At 57.5% G+C, this 21,577-nt stretch overlaps 1 protein-coding gene across 7 annotated transcripts in view; it reads right to left on the reverse strand.

Moving 5' to 3' along the window:
- The window catches only part of ACSL6 (acyl-CoA synthetase long chain family member 6), a 57,806-nt gene extending 36,664 nt beyond the window's left edge, over positions 1-21,142 (reverse strand). For 2 of the 7 annotated variants that reach the window (XM_037129948.2, XM_037129954.2), the window contains exons 1-2: positions 20,588-20,847; positions 2,312-2,532 (exon numbers count right to left, since the gene is read on the reverse strand). In XM_037129948.2, coding sequence (XP_036985843.2) covers positions 2,312-2,532; positions 20,588-20,636 — 270 coding nt within the window. In that variant the 5' untranslated portion in view covers positions 20,637-20,847. The other 5 variants (XM_037129949.2, XM_037129947.2, XM_037129952.2 and 2 more) reach the window with 4 other exon arrangements.
- Positions 21,143-21,577: the final 435 nt, after the last annotated feature.

The raw sequence follows: 21,577 nt of genomic DNA on the forward strand, positions 1-21,577 counted from the left end.
AGAAGGCTGTGGCAGTGAGTTCCCGGGCCCTCAGTGGTATGGACCCAGCATGGGATGGCAGCGAATGCCCCCTATGCCGTGAAGCAGGGAGTGGAGCTGGGCCTCTCGTGCCTCCTCCGCTGCCATCATGCCACCCCTGCTCAGGCTGCCCCAAGCCCTGACACTCCTGTACCACAGCCCCACCTTTCCCCTGAGCACAATTCGGGGCTGCACTGGGCTGGCCTGTGGCTGACATCTCTTGAAACATCCAGCTAAGGAAAAATGCTGGTGAGAACCATCAGACAGACAGCCAGACTCAAAACCACAGGCGGCTTCCAACTGTTTATGGAAAGTTCCGTTTGGCCAGGGAGTGCCTCCTGAGTGCCAGACCCAGGTACCGCCAATGAGGGAAGCTGGGGGCACACACTGTCAGACCTGGATAGAACTCAGGGTGACAGAAATGACAGCAAGAGACTGCATGCCAGTGGCAAAGGAGCTCAAGTGATGTGTGTGTCAGGGAGTGGCTGCCAAGCTGGGTTTTGAAGAGTACACAGGAGGCAGCAGGAGGAGCAGGAAACAGGTCTCGCCAGAGCAAGTGCAAGTGCATGGGCAAGAGACACAGGTACACTCAGGAAACTGTGGGCCACGTGTGGAGCTCCAGGTGGTAAACAGAGGTGGCCGGAGAGACTGTGGGTGCAGGCCAGGAGCATGGCCTCTAGGCTGAGAGCGGGCATGTGGCGTGATCCGAATCACATTTCTCACTCTGTCGCACATAGTGGATGTCACCAGGCCCCAGAGGGCCTGGGCCCCCTCCTCTCAATCCCTCCCCTCTCCTCTGCCTGCTCCACTGCAGCCGCTCTGGCTGCCTGTGCCCTGGGTGAGAGGCAGGGCTCAGTCTTCCTGGGAAGGGAGGTCCTCCCAGCCAGCCCACGAGGCAACTCTGTGGCCCCCCACACTGACCCGAGGCCCCTCCCACTTAGACCTTGATCAGACCTGTCGCCTCCAGCCCAGGCACTCCAGATCTCCCCTCACCCCAGCCCGCCACGGCCACCCTTCCACAGCCAACCTGGCTCGGCCCCTGCTGCTGAGGACCCCACATACATCCACACTGCCTGCCCCTTGACTCTGGCTCTCTAAGTTCTCTAAGTGAGCGGTCACGATAAGCTTACCCCAAACGACTAGTTTCAGTGCTTTCTCTGTACCACCTCGGCAGACCCTTCCACCGCCCCAGGCAGCAGCGCTCCTGCTCTCACTTGACTGCGGAGGAAACTGAAGCTCCGAGAGAGAGAAACTGCCAAGGACCATGTGGCCTGTGAGAGGCACTGCCGGCCTGAGCCCCAGGTCACCACAGCTGTTTTCGTCACTGCTGCACTAGCCCGTCTGCAGCCCCTCTCCACCACCCACACACACCACCACCTCCCAAGGCCACCAGGTGCTTCGCCACACACCTGTACTGGCACACATCATTCCTTCTGCGGGAAAAATGCCCAGAGGGACCAGCCCTATCTCCACTTGCACCCCCTCCTGCCAGGCCAAACTCTGCCGCATCTGTGCTCAGCAAGATGCACCACTGAGAGCAGAAAGTGGGGTTGCTGCACAGTATACGCAGCCTGGTATCATTAAAAAGGGGGGTGGATATCTACACATTCGCTCATGGACAGTTGTCAGCAGTTCTTGGGGGAGCAGAACTAGGAGGCTACAGGGAGACAGTGGAAGCTTCTCAGTTCGTGTCCTTTTGTTCCTCTTGAACTGAGCGAATATCTTATCTATTCACAATGAATAGAATTTAAGCTAAAATAAAGGCAGTTTTTAAATGGCAAAATAAATTCCATGAGCTTAACAGAAAAGTAAGTATCACTAGTCCTTCTAGACTTTGCGCAGGACACCCTTGCCTGGGCCACACCACCTTCTTCCCCCTGGGGGATGGGATGCAGGCACTGGGGTCGGCTCAGCTCTGGGTCCCAGCAGCAGACTAGGGCTGGGCCCAGGGTGAGTCTGGAAGGAAATTACCTGGCAGCCACTAGAGAACCTGCTCAGGCCTCCTACTGAGGCACCAATGAGCTAATGCCCCCACCCAAGAAGCAGGCATACTAGAAGCCCAGGTCAAGGCCAAGGTCAGGCTCTGCTCAGGGCTCAGCTGCTGAGAGAGGCAAAGGAGTCTCTGGTAGAAGACACTACCCAAGGCCAATAGGGCTTGCTGGCTGGCTTCCAGGGCAAACCAGGGCTCTCTCAGCCATCTCAGGTCAAAGAAGCCAGAATTCTGCTTCCACATTTGCGATGACTGTCCTCTGCGCACTACTTTCCATAGCTTGATGGCTGGACCCCTGCTCACCTCCACTTCCTCTGACTGCATCAGGAGGTTGCACGGCGGCTGCAAGGCCTTTGGCCGGTGAGTGAACCAGTAGGCGAGGATGGCCGTCAGCGCACCCACACTCATGAGGGTGGTGGCTGAAAGACTGCGGAAAAACTGTCCCAAGTCACCCAGCTCGGGCAGCCGCAGCATCCTCAGAATCTCCTGTGTCTGCATCTTCTCCAGAAGTGAGAGGATGAGCTCTGCAGGAAACAAGAGGCAGGTGAGGGAGGAGACCTGGTGGCAGGTGAGGGAGGGGTCCTGGGTGTGTCTTCCCACCTGTCTTGGATCACATGACCCAATGACCTTGGCCAGCTACACTGCAGGGCAGGTCCTGGACTAGAGGGGGTGCAGTCTCCTGTTACGACACCATGCACCCCAGAAGCTGGCTGCCTGGAAGGTGACAGGCCAGGACCCTGAGCAGCCAGACCTGCCAGCCGGCCATCCAGCCAGTTTCCCTGAGAACCACGTGCTCAGGCCCCGGACAGTGGTAGACAGCTGCTTCTGTATCTTCCAGGGGCTCTGGCAGCTCTAGAGTCAATGCCTCCCGAGTCCAGGGCCCGGATGCTCTGCCTCCATTGCGTGGTCACAGCACTGTGCTCATCTTTGCTCCCGGGTGGCAGAGAGGACAGATGGCCGAGGGCCTTCCTGGCACAGTGCCCAGACTGAGTGGGGGTGAAGGGGTGCAGACTCCTCCCACTCCATCTCAAAGCTCCTGACCCCAGGCCCGGACCCTGAGACAGACAGAGAAGGCAAGGGGTCAGAGCCCATAGAGCAGCCCTGACAGACACTTCCAGCCCTGATGATGTGAGGGCAAGGGCCTACCTACCAGGGTCTCGTGGGCAACACACAGGGTCTCCTCAGGCCCACATCCTGACCCACCATGGGCTCTCCTTGAAGAAAGTCAGAATCAAAGGTGTACCAGGGCCAGAGGCAATGCTGGCGCCAACTTTCTGTGAATAGCAGTTCCCATGAGCACCGGGGTGGGGCCCAGTCACTGCTGTGCTGGCCCAGACTCTGGCTGTGCACTGTGCCTCTGGCCCACCACAGCCCAGGCACCAGGAGGCCCAGCTGTCCTCGCCTGTGCTGCCCTCCCTGGGGTCCCATCAGCTAATGTCCAGCCAATGGCGGAGAGGAGCAGGTGTCAAACTGATGGACGGGAAAGGACCCAGGCTTGGAGAGAAAGAGCTCAGCCGAGCGCCAGTGTACTTCTAGGGTAACCAGTGTCTCTCAGGATGGTGCGTGTGGTGGTCAGGAGACCGTGCTCACCCACTGCAGCCCCAGAGGACATGGCAGGGGGGCTTGCAGGGGAGGGGAGGATGCCCTGGGGCAGGCGGTGGGAGCACTTCTGGGAGAAGCACTGGCGACTGACTTTGGTTGAGAGAGAACAGGCCCCAGGGGCCCCGCCAGCCTCCTGCTAGCTGAGAAGCGGGGCAGTACTGGCAGGGCGCACCTGCGGCCCGCTGGCCTCCAGGGTCTGCACCTTGCCCAGGACTGAGGAAGGTGGCCAGGGCTTTTACCCTTGGTGTCACTGTCCGGGAGGACCTGAGGCCAGAAGTGCTGCCTGACTCCTTCGGATCTGCCAGCCCTGGGAGGCTCAGGGCTCCAGGCCACCATGCTCCACCCGCAGGCACCCACCTCACCGGCCCGCTACCTTTGGGAGCGTGGCTGTGGTTCCCCGTCTCAGGAAACAGTAAGAAACCCAACAGCAGCCACTCTGCAGCTGTGGGATAGGAGCCAAACAGCAATTGCTTGACCCCTGAGAGTGCAGCGATCCTGCTAAAATGCCGATAAATGGTATTTGTGCTAAATTGTAACGTCATCACATGGGAGCTGAAGCCAGTGATGTGCAGAGTTACTGCAGAGGAAGCAAGTAATGCTCCTCAGTTCAAGTCCCTTTTCCTTCACCTAGAAGCTATGTAAGACTGAGCATATTCTACCTCTTTGGACCTCTACTTCCCCTTCTTTAAAATGGGGAGAGGATCACTGGGCATGTGAGGTTTCTTGTACTGTATCTGGCACAAGTAGAGGCATGACAGGACCGAAGGGGTGGCCAGCGGGGCAGCTGTCACAGCGAGGAGGCTGCTGGGCCCAGGCACTGTGGTCCCGTAGGAGTTCACACCCCACGCACAGCATGACAGGCTGTCTGAGTCCTGGGGACACTCACCAGCTCCCCGGAGGCTTCGGCTGCTCCCTGGGGAGCAGAGGAAGTGAGTCCCAGGCCATCGAGAACATTCTGAGTGCCTAAGCCAGAAGCTGTTCTACCAGCAGCCTCCACGAACTGGATCAGTTCAAGGTCATCCCACAGGGAGGAACCACTCCTGGCATGGGTTCAGATCAAGGTTCTTCATCGGCAAAACAGAGGCCCAGCTGGGGAGTGTAGTGAATCCACCATAGAAAACCGCTCTGGGGAGGGTCCTGCCCAGTTGGCCAGCGCGCTTCCTTGGGCCCATTAGATAAACGACTCACTAGGCAGTGGACGATCCAGGTACACTGCGAGCACCTGGGCTGGGCTCTCTGAGCTGACTGAGGTTTCCTCTAACGGGCAGAACGGACTCAACAGGTTGGGAAGCCAAGCCCCAAGATGTCCCTGCTGAGCCTCTGGAAGCTCGGTTATACAGTCCCAAACATCCCGGAGAAAATCCTGGAGCCTCACTACACTAGTCCCTGGTCCATGGAAGTTGCTCACAAGCCCTAAGCCGCAGCAGAGCACAGGCATTTACAGGACCCCCTGCGACGCCAGGTTTTTTCTGGCGAATGGCCAGAGCCATTTGTTTATCCATCATCAATCCACCCACCCACCCATGCATTTGCCTACAGGTCCCGGCTCTCATCCAGCTCAGGGTTAGGCACTGGAATAAGCCAGAAGGGGGCCTGCCCTTGGTCCCATGGGCAAGACACACGAGGAAGCGGGCAGTGCTGTGCAGTGTGGTGCGGGCTGTGGTCAGGCCTGGGGAGCCAGAGGAGGTGCCTGGCCCAGGTATGGTGGCTCAGTGCAGGCTCCGGCAGAGACTGAAGGCTGGAGGGGAAAGGGTGTCCCGAGCACAGGGAAGCAAGTACACAAAGGCCAGGTCAAGAGAGGTCGTTGAGCATGTAGCAAACTGAATATTCTATTGAGTAAAAAGTCCTGTGCCCATGAAATCTTACACAGGGGTCAGCGCCACAGGTCTGAGGACAGTCTCCCAGATGTGCTGAGCTTTCGGAAGTCGCCCAAGTGCCACAGTCCCCAGGAAAGGGAAGAATGAAGCTTGCGTAAACTCCCCGAATTCCTGGGGCCTGGACAACCCTTGCCTACACACCGCACTGTTGGATCCTCACAGCAGCTCCCTGGGCTCACTGTAAGGTGGGGAACAGAGACCCCACTGAAGAAATTACCTGCCATTCACAGGGACGCAGTCAGCGAGTAAGGGTGCCAGGGCTCAAGCCCCAGATCGCAGGCTCCCACGCCACGGCCTCACATGGTGCTGCGGCCCCAGCCCAGCCAGCCTCACACCACCCATAGCCACGGCCCCAGCTCTCCTTTGCAGTGGTGCTGAACCAACAGCAAGCCAAGCTCCAGAGCTGCTCCACAGGGCCCGGCCCAGGTCGCAGGGGCCACAGGGCCACATTGGGCCACCAGAGCCTGTGAGCGGGACCGAGCCAGGCAGGCCAGTCCCTGTCCTTTGCCATGCACACTCAAGGAGTGGGCTCCCTCCTAGACTCACATCAAGAACTCTCCATCTCCTGGTGGCCAGGTCCTTCTGCCCCAGGAAGCCCACTCGCCTGGGGTGACGGAAGATAGTGGGAAGGGGCCTGACCACCCACTCCCCTCAACCCAGGCTCCCACTCAGTGCCTACCACAATGGACATCTTGGAAGTGGCAGTGGCCATTCTGCCATAGGGCTGGGTGGACACCTGCCCCCTCGTCTGGGCAGTGACCCCAGGGTGTCCTTCTTCCAGGCTCATTGGCTTATCAGAGTCAAGGCTGCTTGCCTTTACCCTGAGATTCCCTTCAGACCTGGGAGCCATTCTAGGGCAGAGCTAAAAATTCAGGTCCTCTGAGGACACCGGCCTCAGAGCCAGCCCGAACCACCAAGCCGGTGGCAAGGGGCGGGGCAAAGCCTGGGCCGGGGAGTCCGGTCTCATCTCATCATTTAACAGGCTTTGGCTTCCTCTGACCTCCACACCCTCTCAGTTGACTGGGGTGGTGGGGCTCGGTGGTCCCTGGGGTCCCAGCAACAGCCACCTTCTGTGCCCGGGAGGCTCTCCTGGTTGCAGCAGCCTGGGGTGCGGGGCAAGGGGGACACCCAAGGGACTCAGTGGTGCTGCTGTTGTCCTGTTGCCAAGCGAGCGGCTGTGAGTGTTTACAAACAGCGTCTCGGCAGAGGACCCAGCCTCAGGTCGGCACCGGCCAGCCCAGGATCCCGAGTGGCGGCATAAGCTGGGGGCGCTGGGGCCCCCTCACCATGTCCTCTGCTGACTCACGGCGCATGCAGGGTGGGTTTGAGCGTCTTAGCTCTCCAAATCCAGGGAGGGACGGGATGGGAAGGAGGGGACCCTGGCAGGAAGCACGGTGGCTCCAGGGTGGCAGAGTAACAGAGGCCAAGTCCGACCCAGAGCACAGTGCCCGTGGAGATGGCCCTGGGCCCGAGGCTGGGCTTCAGGAGCCTGCTGCTGGTCTAGCCTCCTGCACCCAACACAGCCCTGCAGTCTTCCTCCACGACCCGGCAGCCCAGCAGCACTGCCCCAAACAGCTCTCACCCAACCGCTCCTCACCACCCCCACAGCCCCGGGCCTGCCGAGGCCACCCCCAGTGCGGCCCCGATGCCCTGAGCAGCCCCTTCACCCATCTTCTGGCTCTGATCAGTCCTTACACTGGTACCAAAGTCACTTTGCTGAGACTCAGATGTGATCATATCACGCTCCTGCTTCCATGTGGCTCCCTGTTACCTTAGGACAAAAGTGCAAACTCCTCATACTGGCACCAGGCCTTCCATGATTTTCAGACTCTTCCCTCCACTTAGAATCGCCCTGGCTTCCCTATATGTCGGTCAGCTGGGAGCGGGGTGGGGGTGCTGGCGACCAGGTTCCGGGTCTCTGCAGACATTGGAAGCCTTTGGGAAGGTGGGGAAGCATGAAGCAAGCCACCAGATGATCAAAGAACGGGAATAATTACCGACTGTGCCAGGGCCCCGGGCCCCCAGCAAAGGAGCTAGGGGAAGGGCCTGAGAAGAGTTGTGGTGCTGGACTGACCTGGGTCCAAATCCTGGCTCAGACTCTTGATAGCTGTATGACCTTGGACAAGTCACTTCACCCCTCTGGGCCTCATCTCGAACACGTCCAAGGACAGAGTGCGGTCTCAGGCATGTAGAAAAGGGAACACTCAATAGACAGTAGTGTGCTGAAGCGGCCCCTCCATCTCTTTGCCAGCCAGTAGGGCACAAAGACAACTTGCCGAAGCCCTTGCAGTCACACCCTACCTTTCCAGCGGGCTCCTGGCACTGTGGAGGCAGCTGAGCTGGTCCCACTGGTGCCAGCCTCCATTTATAGAGGGAGTGTGGGGCTCAGGGACAGAGCTTACCACATCTTGATCAAAGCACAGGAGTGGCGCAAGCCCTGCCCCAAGTCCGCCCTCCTGGGGACAGCAGGTGGCAACGCCGCCTGCTCTGAGAAGCGGTGGTTTTGCAGGCGTTCGCAGAGGTGGCAGAGACTCCCTGGCAGCTGTGGGAGCGTCTGGCAGGCACCCGGGCACGGAACAGCTCTAAGAGAAGCCGTTGGCCCCTCCAGGGCCCTGAGGCTCCCCCTCCATCTGCACACTGGGCGGGGCCGGCTCAGAGCAGCTCAGAGCTGAGCAGCCCGGCCTTAACCCCCACTCTGCCAGGTTGTAGGAGCCTCAGGTTCACACCCCACTGCACGCCACCGCACCCCCTTCACTGCTGGAGAGGAGTTTGCCAGGTGGGTTGCTTAAGGGCTTAGCCTCCTTATGCATCCATCTGCGACACTGACTAGGGGCCAGGGCCTAGGTCTTGGGCTGGGGACCTGAAGCCAGCAGGGGGCTAACGGGGTAGGGAGGAGTGGAAGTGGGCAGGGACGCTGGGTCTTTGTGGCTGAAGCAGGCTTGCAACACACCTGCTGCCTGGAGACTTGGACTCCCTCCAGCCCCTCCCAGGGGTGATCCTCTCCCCACTCCCACAAGGTCACAGCCTGTCTACTTGGGAGGAGGAAACTGGTCACAGTCACAGATAAAGCATCTGCTCAGAGAGGTTCTGGGTAGCCGGAGCCCTCCGGACCAAGGCTCAGGGGCGGCAGGTGGAAGATGCTGGCTCAGCTCCTCCACCAGGCACCGGGCGGCACGGCAGCCCTCCCTTCCTGATGCCTGCTGGAAGTGGCGTCTTCCTGGCTTGCCAGGCACAAGGCAACCCTGGAGCCGGAATCCATACCTAGGCCTGTTGGAACCAAATCTGATCTCTGAACCTCCTCAGCACGTCTAGCAGATAAACCAGGACGCTGAGGTCCCGGGCACTCCTAGGGCCTCATGCCTGCGAGGCCTGTTTCCACAGGGTGAGAGACGTGGCTGGGGATCAGGTAGGGCCTACTTTCATGTCTACTTCTATGGCCAGCATGTGGCTGAGCACACAGTAGGCACCAGATGGCTACTGCTACAGAATGAAAGAAGAGCCTAGCTCACCCCTCGCTCCAGGCCCTACCCACAGTGGGCATTTTCAAGTCTTCCAGGACTGGGCCACTGCTGTCCACCCAAATCCAACGCACCTCCTCTACAGCAAGGCCATCCCAGGCGTGGCCCAGCCCTGAGCCCCCTTTTGAGAGCTGTTTGCACACCCTGAGTGGCAACTCTGGAGCCACAGGCCCTGCAACACCTTCCCTGGGGCTGGTAGTTCCTACTGCTCACCCCACCACCTGAGGACAGCTTCCAGCACTGGCAGCCCTCAGGGAACTTGGCTCGAGCCTGCCTGGGTTCCCAGACCCTAGACCCCCCAGCCCACTTGGAGGAAACTTCAAAGTCCACAAATGCCTGAGGACCCATCTTTGGCCCCAAAAGCCCTTTCCCTGCCTTCTGGGCAGGTCCCCTATTCTTCTTCTCTAGACATCTTCAGAGGTATCTTTCAGTAAGACAAAAGCGTCCCTTAATGTGCCCCAGGGCTGTTCCTGGGGCAAAAAACCCCAGTGGCCACAACCAAGGCCCTGGTGGAGGGAAACCTGCGCAGGGGGCCACTGAGCCACAGCAGCTCCGCCCCAGGAGGCATGTGGCCCTGTCGCTGGGTTAATAAGAGCACAGACCTCACTGTCACACCTGCAGCCCACCTGTGGCCCAGCACCCATCCGACCCACACAGGGACGACTCACACTAACCTCAGCTGTGACAGAGGGCTTTCCCTCCATCTTCCCTGTGGGTTTTCATTACAGTCACAGAACCACTAGTGACTGGGCAGAGCCAGAGCCAAGAGCCTCCCCAAGCCTGGCTGCACTTCCCCGGGGACAGGTGGGACTCCGAGCCAGACCTGCTGGATTACATGGTGGCTCCTCACCAAGCCTCTCCGAGGAACCTGGTTATAACTGCAGGTTCAGTTAAGCCCCTTGAATGTGGAAAGGCCCAAGTGTGCCTGACCACCACCCAGGGCCACTTGTCCCAACTAGCTGGAAACTGCTGGGAACATGCCAACTAGTGACAATTCACCTGGTGTGGGAAGCAACCTTCACCGCCCCTTGTCCCCACCCGGCATCTTCATGCCAACACTTCTCAAGAATCTCACTCACCCTAAGACCTGGTCAGGGACCAGAGGACCACATGACAACCGTACCGGGAAGCCAGGCTCAAACAACACTTTCAGAAACTGAAATGTATAAATAGCCTTGAGGACAGAGGAGCAAAGAGAAACACAGTGTCTTTCACCAGCTACGAGATAAAGTTGTTCTTGCTACAAATCGGGCCCAACAAAAGTCTCAGAGCAAAGAGGAGCAAAAGAGGCCACGGCAGTGGCAGTATTCCCTTCGGAAATGTTTCTGGGGTACAATGCCCAGGGCTGATGGTGCAGAGGAGCCCCAGCCTCATCATCCCTCCTTCCACACCAAGCCCTGGGATAGCAGGCACAGCACTGGGACACCGGCGAGGCCCGTGGCACCCATGAGTGCAGGGAAACCCCCTGGCCAGGCCCCACTGTGCAGACAGCCAAGCCCTGGTGCTGCAACACGACCCTGTTCCCCGCTAGCCAGTCCAGTGGGGGTTGCCAGGGTGCTGGCCTCAGAAGCAGCGATCTGCTTCCACCACTGGCCCAGACTGAGAACACACGGCAAACTCTATAGGTTCAAGTTCAGAAAAGGGAACATGGGCTGCTCCTGGCAGGGCCATGCTCTCAGAGCAACTGCAGGTGGCCAGCCCTTAGGACACAGGATGTGACCTCCTCCAGCTAGTGGGAAGCTCCTTAAAGTAGGGAGGGCCCTGTGGAGGTCTGGTTGGGGCCCCTGAGACAGGGGGGAAAGGACAGGGATTCACTTGCTCACTTTCTCACTCAGGACCACCTGGGAATGTCCTGCTGGGGAAGAAGGCACAAAGGACAGGGTCTGAGGCCCACGCGCAGTCAGGGACTGGGAGCAGAAGGGGATTCAGAGCGTGGTAGGAAGGAAGGATCTGAGACAGGGACAGCGCAGCTGAAGTGGGCTGTTAAGTCACAGGAAGAGCCTGCAGGACGCAGAGATCCTGGGAGGAGGCAGGGGCCTGGCCACACTGAGAACGGGGGCAGGACGCTGAGGCCGGAGACTGCCATGTGGCTACAGAAGGAAAAAGGTTGCGGCTGGTTCTATATACCTCATGCCTTTGAAGTCACAGCCAGACGCTAACGGTACCCACTAGCTCACCTAACCTCGTACCCTGGGGTTTCGGGATGTAAAAGTGCCTCAGGCAAGCCCGGCCCCTAGATCTCAGCCAAAGGGGCAGCTGGGGCGGCCAGGGGCCAGCATAGGTCCTTCACCCATTTTTCCGGGTGTCATCTGTTTTCCACAGAATAGACAATGAGCAGAGAAAGAGAGTTTTGGTTTTGGTTACAGGCACATTTTCTGGCAAATTTGATACAGCTTAAGACTTTCTGGCTTCCCCGTACTTTGACAAAGATCCTCTTCTGAATGCCACAAGAAGAGACAAGCCTGAATTTCTCTCAGTTCAGTGGAAGGCTGTGCTGGTCAGTGGGATGCTGCCACCTCCTGAATCATCGCTCTGGAGGCCAGGGCCACAAGGCAGCTGCCGCTGCCTCTCACTGCCCTCCGGCCAGGACCTGTGCTTGGCCAGTATGACCCCACGGCGTCCACAGGGTTAATGCCAGGCTCAAGCAGCTCAGCCCTCAGCTGGGCAGGGAGCACGAGAACTCAGGCCTCCTTTTCAAGGCCAGGGTGAATGGGAAGTATGCAAATGACCCCTCGGATGCCAGGAGAGGCAGGGGAGGGCCTGCTGCTGGCAGGCTGCACCTCTCCACTCCCGCCTTCACAGGGGAGGGTTTGTGTTCCTGCCCTGGCTCGGGCTGGCCAGGCTGGGGCTGTTCTCACCAGAAAACAAAAATCTCTTTCAGACCAAAGCAAAATGAGGCCCTGGATGGCCCAGGAAGGCTGGTAGATGTCGTTCACGCTGACCCGCTGAGAGCGCCCACCGCCTGGACTCTCGCTGAACCCACCACCTTTCCTGAGGGAGCTGGAGGCTCCGTGGCCCCCAGGGAAGCGCTGCATCCGGGCGGGGGTGGGCCAAGGAATGGGAGGGTCCGTTCTGCTGCTTTGCTGCTTCTGTCCTTCTCAAAAGTAACTCTGGATGGGCCTGAGGTAGCAACCTTTTCATTGTATAAAGAAACTTAGTCATTCTGATGGTGTTGATGGTAAACATGAAAAAAGAAATGGGGCCCTGGCCGGGTGGCTCAATTGGTTAGAGCGTGGTCCCGATATGCCAAGGTTGTGGGTTTGATCCTGATCAGGGCACATACAAGAATCAACCAATAGGTGCATAAATAACTGGAAGAACAAATCCATGTTTCTCCTTTCTTCTCTCTTGAAAACCAATCAGTCAATCAATAATTAAAATAAAACAAAAAAGATATTATTTAAAAGAGAAAAAGAAGCGAGAAGGAAAACACGGTTGTGAACCACAGGTCTTGCGGTGCGCAGAGTGGCCTCCCAGGAGTGGGGGCCACACGTGTCGTCTGCCTGTCCGCACAGTGCCGCAGCCGCCGGCGTCCCTGTGCTGGCAGTGGGCTTTGTGGTAACCCAGAGCCTGGTGTGCACCGTCACTGGCTTCTGGAACGCTTCAGGGCTTGGACTCCATCCTCAACAGAGGTGCCACGACAAGGTCAGACTTCAGTCTGGTTCAGACTTTCAGAGCCAGAAATGCTGTTTCGCGGACACCCTGGGGCCACCAGGAGCTGTCCCCAACCAGAGCACAAATTGTGCACCCTGTGGATCGTGGGTGCTACTCAGACTCCCACCAACAGGAGGCAATGACACAGCAAGACGGTTTAGCCTGAGGGGCGGTCTAGGGCCAAACCGCTTCAGAAGGGATTCTGAACCCACAGGGGGTCGGGGGATACTCCACAGGCCTCCTGCAGCCCACGGGAGAGAGGCTTCCTCGGCCGCTCCGCCCAAAGCAAGGGCCCGCATCTGATGACTGTCCCGTTGCCTCTCTCCTCAGGGCCATGCACTGTGCACAGAGAGTTCACAGAGCTGCCCAGGGAGGGCGGGGGCAGGGGCCCTCACGGTCATGGTCTTGCCTGTTGTCTGACCGTGGCAAGGATATCAGAGACACATGTACCCAATTCTTCCGACAGCCACTGGCCAGGGGTAGGCCCCCCCACCCCCCAGACAGAGCCAGGCTTGTGGGGAGAACCTGTGGGCAGAGTTGGGGGGCTAAGTATGGGTGAGTTGAAGGTGTCCCCCCAAGAACCAGATCCAACCCATGTGCTGGAAGGTACTGTCACTGTTATTACTAAAGTTTTCCAGCCACTAAGCAGAGTTTTGAGGTCCAGGTGTCTCCACCCACCCACCAAAGTCAAAGGGTCACTGCAGGCCTAGATGGGTCCCAACTGAGCATCCTTTCTCCATGCTGATAACTGCCTTCCTTTCGTTGGCCACTGGGGCCAAGCCATCCACCTCAGGCCAACCTCCCTGTCCAGCCTCACTGGCTGGCGCACAGCCCATCTTGTTGCTCCGTCTCAGCTCCCACCACCTTCTCAGCCCCACCTCTGACTGTCCTTGCCGTGTGGCCTCCAGCTGGCCTTGCTGTCTTATCTCTGGTTGACCTCACGGTCCCTCCCAGTGGCCCTTCTGTTTATTTGGCAGGATCTAAGGACAATGCCCAGATGGTTTATCTCCATGGCCAGGACAGCAGAAGCCCCACAGGGGGGTCTTTGCCCTGATAATTTTGGAGGCAAAAACAGGACTTAGTAGGAGGGCCGAATGCTGCTCAGTCCCTGGGGGCCCAGCCCTGAGCTGCGGGGCCTGGCTGCAGTTTGGTGGGAGTGAGGCAGGGCCCCTGGCGGGGTTGAGTGGTGGGATCTATCTCAAAGATGCCCATTCAACCTTTCCTTTCTCTCATTCCTTCAACAACCATCCATCACTAGGTCTGTTTCTGGCCCACTGGGTGCCAGCCCAGAGTTGCTTATCCCAGGGTCTGAAACTGAGATGTCCATTTTTCCCTCACTGGCACCCTCCTGGCCTGGCCTCCAGCTCCAAAGCCCCAGGAGAGGGCTATCTCAGAATACAGGGTGCCTGAATGGGCAGATGGAGAATCGGAAGCTAGCCGCCCCCAACTCTCCACAGACATCTCCCAGCAAAATGCCTGGAGGAGCAGTTGCCAAAAAAAAAAAAAAAAAAGGTGTCTCTAGGAAGAGCAGGTGGGACTTCTTGGGATTTGAAATCCTTCAGGCTCTGAGATTACAGGTTGGGCCTCAGCATCGCTAGCTCAGCTTGGCTCGGCTCTGAATCTGTCCCAGCCCACTTCCCATCTCCCCACTTCAGCATGCCACAGGCCCCCAAGCCTCCCATGAATCAGAAGCCACAAAAAGGAACTAGGTCTGAGAATGGCCACACCGTCCATGGGCTCTGAGAGTGGCTAGGTGACAATGGAGGAGCACCCCTGGGCAGGATGAAGGACACCCCTAGGGCCCAAAGTGGCATCTCGCCCACAGCACTCCCGTCCTGTGGCCCAGTGAGGGGTTAGTGGGGACTCTGGCCAGGAGAAGGCAGGGAGTGGGGCCACCACACCAGGCCATCCAGTGAGCTGCAGACCTTCACTGCGGCCTCCTTTCAGCTCTGCTTGGCCAGAGCTCCCAGCACACTAGGAGAATGGAAACTTGGAGCTCTAAGGAAACAAGAGGACCTCGTCCTCAGAAACTATAATCCACAAAACCAGTCACCCTGCAGCTGCCGGTTCCTTTCATGCATGCATGCATTTATTCAATCATCAAAACTTCTGGGGGTCCTCAGCACTAAGGGTTGTTCACTGAAGGCTGACCTGAGCCCTGCCTGCAAGAAGTTCACACCTGCTGTCCCTTACTGCTTCCAGCACGTTGGCATTGGTGCCCATCTGGGCATGGAGCCTGGTACTTAGTAGGAGCACACTCAAGATCTCTTGTTTGTTGATCGACTTGTGGTGAGAAAATGGCTTATAAAACACCTTGGTATTAAAATAAACTCTTCTTAAAAGTCCTAGAGGAGAACACAGGGAGGGAAATGCCAGATTTCCCCACAGCAATGTTCTCACCAACATGTCCTCTAGGACAAGGGATATAAAAGAAAGAATAAAGAAATGGGACTACCTCAAATTAAAAAGCTTTTGCACAGCTGAAGAAAACATCAGCAAAATGAAAAGGGAACCAACTGTATGGGAAAACATATTTGCCAATGATACCTCAGACAAGGGCTTGTCTCCAAAATATACAAAGAACTCATACAACTCCACATCAGGAAGACAAACAATCCACTTAAAAAATGGGCAAAGGATCTGAACAGCCATTTCTCCAAGGAGGGCATGCAGAGGGCTTATAGGCATATGAAAGGATGCTCAGCATCACTTGCCATCAGAGAGATGCAAATTAAAACCACAATGAGATACCACTTCACACCTGTCAGAATGGCCATCATAAACAAATCAACAAAGTGCTGGCAAGGATGTGGAGAAAAGGGAACCCTAGTGCACTGTGGTGGGAATGCAGACTGGTGGAGACGCTGTGGAAAGTAGTATGGAACTTCCTCAAAAAACTAAAATTGGAACTGCCTTTTGATCCAGCGATTCCACTGCTGGGACTATACCCTAACAATCCTGAAAAACCAATTCTAAAGAACCTATGCACCTCAATGTTCATAGCAGCACAATTTACCATAGCCAACTGCTGGAAACGGCCTGAGTGCCCATCAGTAAATGAGTGGATCAAACAACAGTGGTTCATTTACACAATGGAATTCTATGCAGCAAAAAGAAAGAAGGAGCTCCCACCCTACGAGGCAGCATGGATGGAACTGGAGATAAGCATTGTGCTAAGTGCGATAAGACAGGCAGTGAGGGGCAAATACCAGATGAACTCACCTATAAGTGGAACCTAATCAACAAAACAAGAAAGCAAAATATAACCAGAGGCATGGAAATAAGGAACAAACTGAGAGTGACCAGAGGGGAAGGGCAAGGGAAATAAGGGAGGAAAGAAGGGGAAGGGCATAGTTAAAAAAACAAGTATAAATGACCCATGGTCATGGACAACAGGGTGGAGATTGACTGTGGGTAGGGAAGGGGAGGGCAATGGGGGAAAATTGGGACAACTGTAATAGAACCACAGCAAAAAAGAAATTTTAGCATCTACCTAAAAAATAAACAAATAAAACAAAACAAACGTTTCTCGGGGAACTGTCTGTATTGCTCATGGGTGCAGTAACACGGACTCATTCTGTGTGCCCGGGCTGAGATACAGAGAGCAGGCATCTGGACCCTGCCCTCAAGAAGGTCAAAGGGCTAGTGGGGGAGGCCAAACACTGTAGTTCAGTAGAAGGTGTGCCACCAGGGGATACATGTGGCTTGCAGAGCACAGGGACAGTGACAGTGTCACCTTGGCCATCTGCATGCCCAGTTTGGGCTGTGGTCATTGATGCCACCACCACACAGAACCGAGCCCGTGCTGCCCGGCGTTCCAGAGCCTGCAGAGCCCAGCACTGGCGACTTCACTGGTCAGGCAGAGTATGTTCCTTGATCTCCACAGGTCCTACTGCCAACCTTTCCTCACGCAGGTCCATCCGCCTGGAATGCCTTTTCTTTCCTTACTCTCTCTCTCCACATCAGAGTCCTACACCCTCTTTCAAGAAGGCCCAGCACACGCTGTTATAACTTCAGCTGACACTCAGTGACTCCTTTCCAATGTGCCAGCCCCTGCTTTTGGCACATCACACCCATCCTCTCTTAACCCTCCCGGTCCGTGACCACAGACAGCCTGCGGAGGGGCTCAGATGCTACCTGATCATGCCCAGTGGCCCCTCCCTGGACTGAAGTCTGAGAATGGCATCTAGCTCACAGCACCAAGGAGTTGTTTCACACCGAACCTCCCCGTGTCTTAGTGCCTCATCTATTCAAAGGGGCCGACAGCATGACGGCGCTGGGGGAAGACTGAAGGGGAGCTTGGGGCGTAATAGAGCACAGTGCTTCACACGTGGAAGGTGCTCAGGGAATAAGCAGCCAAGTCAGCCTGTCTGCAGCACTTCAGCCGTAAAGGAAACTTTCCCGCACCCACAGCGCTTCATTCAGTGGACAGCTGAGTGCCTCCCACAGAAGCTCACACAGTGCAGTTTCTACTACACAAACACCTATAACTTTTGCCTCTTTTTGTAAATAAGCCAGAGCGTCATGCTCTCTTATCCTGCTTGCCGTGTGCAGGGGACAGCCTGGGGTGCCAACCAGGGCTGCAGCTGAGCCAAATTCAGCCTTCGAAGGTCAACCTCGAGCCCCTACAATCCCAAGGAACAGAAAACCAGCCTGAGAGCAGAATGGCCTGGCTCTGCTGCCCCCTGGTGTCCATGTGCTCTCACTGGGATCTCCCTGTATCCTACCACAGGCCTGGGCGGGTAGGGGGTGGGGGGGGTGAAAAGGTGCTGAGGTCAGGATTCTCCCACAGAGTGGTGTACCCTGTGCAAATTCAGGCTTTCTTCGGCCAGGCATATCCTCAGCTGTTCTGCTTCGAGCTCCACCATCCATCAAGGTCCTAGCTGCTTTCCTGGGACCCCTGGCATGGTCCCAGACATCACACCAGTTCTCCACCCTTGTGGGGTTGAGGGTCAGGGGAAGAGCTGATAGGGCCAAGCTGAGCCAGGCTGTGCAAGTCTGCACCTGTCCTGGACACCTACAGCCAGAGGGCTGCCACACCAGACTCTGCTACCAGGGCCACCCCCAGGGTCATACTTGGGCCTCCTACCTCTCCTTTCCTGGGGCTCAGCCTCAAATGGGCCACCCTTGGGCCACATCTAGTCTCGTGCACATCACAACAGCCTCCTGCTGCTCCCCCAGACTGCACTCTGCTCCTCTGGCTTGCCTGGCCACCACAGCTACATTGAGGGCTTATCTGCCCCTAAATGAAAGCCAGGGCCCCGCTTCTACCCAGACTCCATTCTCCACCCACAACTTTGGCTCCCCAGTCACAAGACCCTGAAGACCCACCCCTCACCATGGTTCTTCCTGCACACCTTTGCTGGCCTGACTTCTACCTGGAGTTTGGCCTCTCTACTTTTGACAAACATCCTTCTGTGCTACAGAAGTCCACTCAGTTGTCCCTGCTGGCCAGGTATATGGCTGAGCAGACTGGACCCTGTACAAGGGCATGAGGCTGCATCAGTTGGAGGAAGGGGTGCCCTCTTGGAAATTTATCAGCTTCGCACGATGGTGCCATGTAGGCAGGCAGAGCATCAGACCACCCTGCCATGGTCCCCTGAGTGCTGACAGCACTGAGACCAGGCACTGCATCTGACTCGTGCTGGCCCTGTTACCTGTGTCCTTGTTGACTAGTCAACACACAGGTGGGCGGTGGGCTGGCCTACACAGTGGGGGAGCGGGACAGCGCTTGCTCTCGAGGGCTCAGAGCACATGGCTGCCTCTCCTGGGCAGTCAGTTCCTCCTCCAGCCAGCTCCCTGCCACCCTTCTCATCTGTCATTCTCTCCCTGTGGCCCCTTGAAGGCAGTCCTTGACTCTCTAGGGCCAGATAATGTGGCGAAAAGCACATAACTCTACTGAAGGGTGACATCACCTTAAGGGTCTTCTGTTCTGTCTGAGCCAAAGGGCTGTGGCAGCAGCATGGCAGATTGTGTTCTCAGTTTTATCTCAGGAGCCCCTCTGCCCCCGGAGAAGGGCTGGGGCCCAAGCAAAGACCCCAGCAAAGCAGACACGTGATCTGGGAATGCCCCAGTGTGTGTCTGGGGCGTTCTCTCCAATGAATGGCACATACCAGCCTCAGTGTCTTAGGCCAAGTGTGGCATCTTTGAGGAAATTCCTGTCTGCATAGAGAAGTCTGGCCCCCATGGAGGCAGCTGCCACTTGCACAGGAGTTGACCCCTCCAAGGCCCCCGCACAGCCCCTCAGTGGGCAACCTCCCCATTCGGGGAGGCCCCTGAGCCCTCTAGGAAATGCTCCACCACAGAGCAGGACAGGCCAGTTTGAGTCGGTGCCTGCTGAACCTTGATTTCAGACGGGGACCCGGAGCTTGAGGGCTGTACTTCACAGGCTGTTGAAGCCTTCTGGCATGTGCGGCCCGTAGCCTTCAGATACTTCCCCGAGCCACAGACAACCGAGGCTCCCGAGAGCTGCCCTTCAACCTCCAGCTGGGTGGGGGCCTCCCACGGGTGGGGCTGAGGGGTCCTGACTCTGGAGAAAGGCCCTGTCACCCAGCAGCAAGTAGGGGTTGATTCCATAACCCTCATTTGAGTGACAGCCCCTGACCCCAGCTCCAGCCTTGACCTTGCCTGCCTCAGGAGCACATCAGGCCTGGAGTGGCCTGCATGGACACTGGCAGACGGGCCCTGAGCACTGGCAGACGGAAGGAGCTTAGGGAGAGAAGGGGATTAGAGAGGCCTGCCCACCCCTGCTCAGGGGAAGTGTCCCTGGGGCCCGACTCAGGGCACTGGGTGGTGGGTGGGAGGGATGAAGACCTGGCCCCTCAGCTTTCTGATTTCAGGCCTAATACCACCAAGCACTTATCAAAGAAAAATCAGTTAAAACCTCAGATGGAACCCTGTCTGCCAGGTATTATCCACGTGACACTGGACAAGTCAATTAACCTCACGTTAGTAAAAAGGGGAAAGCCCAGCAACCTGTTAGGATTTTCTGTGAATAATAAATAACAGGCCAAGTTTCAGGTAGGATTCCAAAAGGGTTGACTCTCCCCCTTCTTTGGCTCAAAAAGAACCGTATTACCTCCTCTGATGCTGCTATTTGAACGTAAACTAGTAAACACGAACACTCACAGAGCGTGTGCTCTGGGCAGGTCCAGTTTGCGGTACAGGCATTTCACCTACACTGTCAGGCTGAATCTGCCCACGGGGGGTGGGGGGAGTGGGGGGGCAGAGACCCCTCAGTGGAGTAGCGCAGAGCAGGCCGAGGCACTGGCTGGTGAGGGGCTGTGCGGGGAGGGGAGGGCCTGCCCTCACCGCCTCCTGAGAGACCTGGGGTGAAGGGTGCCTCCTGAAGGGGGATGGGGACACAAGCGCTGGGTGAAGCTGAGGAGCCAAGGGCCCCTGATTTACAGAAACCTTGCATTCTGGCTGAGGGGTGAGCAGGGAGGAGTTGTGAGGAGACCCAGAGACCCCCGTACCGAGATCAGGAAGTCTGGGTCAGTCCTGGTTACACTGTGGACCTGCTGCGGGCCCTATGGGACCAACACCCTCAGTCTCCGGGCCCCAGAGATAGGCAAGGATGTACTAAGTCTGTCCCTGAACTTGGCCTTGGAAGACGGATGGGCTCAGGGCCTAGTCTGATCAGTGAATAGTCCTCAACCCCGGGGCAAGTATGGGTACGAGAACCAGAGGGAGGTTGTTGTGGGGTCGCAGAGAACAAGGCCCCTCATTTCTGCAGACCCACAGGCTGCTTCCCAAACCCGCCCAGAGCCCCCCGGAATTTGAGGGGGTGGTCACCTGGGCGGCTCCGGGGAACAGGGCTTGAAGGGACAGCTTGGCAGCTGAGGCTGGGGGTTCACCCCCATTCAGGATCAAGACCCCCACGTTGTGCCAGGGTTGGGGGTAACAGACGAGGGCAGGGAGAAACTTACCCGCTAACAGCCAGAGAGAGCCCCCTGATATGAGGAAGAAGGTCAGCATGTCCGGCAGCGGGCCGGCCTGGCCCGGTACTGCCTCTTCGGGCCACAGCCCCGCGGCTCCGCAGCCCCAGCAGTCGCAGCGCCGCCGCCGGGTATTTTTAGCCCCCGCCCCCTGCTCCCCAGCGCCCCCTCCCCGTGCAGCGGCGGAGTCTCCGCGGGAGGGGGAGGGCGCGGCGCGCTCTAGGCGCTGGTGCCCCCACCAGCCCTGGTCTTGTCCCCGTTGGGGGGGGGGCGACCCGAGCTCGCAGGAGCCGCTGAACCACCAGGCCCCGGCGCGGGAGGGGCCTGGCCACAGAGCGGACCAGCCGTCTCCGCCCCTGGCCCCAACGTCAGGAGCCGGCGTTCTGCAGAAACCGGCAGAAGAGGGGCGCACTGGCGGCCAGCGCGGGACCGTGACACCGCGTCTACCCCACGCGGCTCCTGGGGTGAGCGCGACTCTTACCTCGCGCGACTCTGGCTTTTATAGCTGGGCAGGCTCACGTTGCAGAGGGGTCACGGTCACCTGTCTTAGGAGGCACACGTGCCTGTGGGCCGCTGCCGGCTGATGCAGACCTCTTTGAAGACCGGACTTTGCGGACACCGGGATTCTCTGGGTGCCAAGTCTGCAAGGCAGTGAGGAAAGAGCAGGGTGAGGTTTTTCTAGTCTCTAGCAAAGGGGTTAGCTAGGCACTAGACAGTGCCCAGACCTTCTGGGGATTGCTGTCCTTCTAGTTTCCCTGTGGGAAGATTGGCTCTGAGGCCACCCAAGGTCAGAGGGGGTTCCATGTAATCACAGTATGCTCACTGAGGTCACATGAGGTCACAGGAAGCCACAAGGAATCACAGGTGTCTCTGAGGACACAGACAATGATAATCCTTATACACAACCTTATGTGGCACCTCACAGCTACAGTAAATGGCCACTCGGTCAGCAGAGCCACAAATGGACACACTGCTGGCTGA

This window comes from Artibeus jamaicensis, unplaced genomic scaffold (assembly GCF_021234435.1).
Source record: "Artibeus jamaicensis isolate MK-2021 breed Jamaican fruit bat unplaced genomic scaffold, CSHL_Jam_final contig_786, whole genome shotgun sequence".
In the NCBI taxonomy this organism is placed as follows: domain Eukaryota; kingdom Metazoa; phylum Chordata; class Mammalia; order Chiroptera; family Phyllostomidae; genus Artibeus; species Artibeus jamaicensis.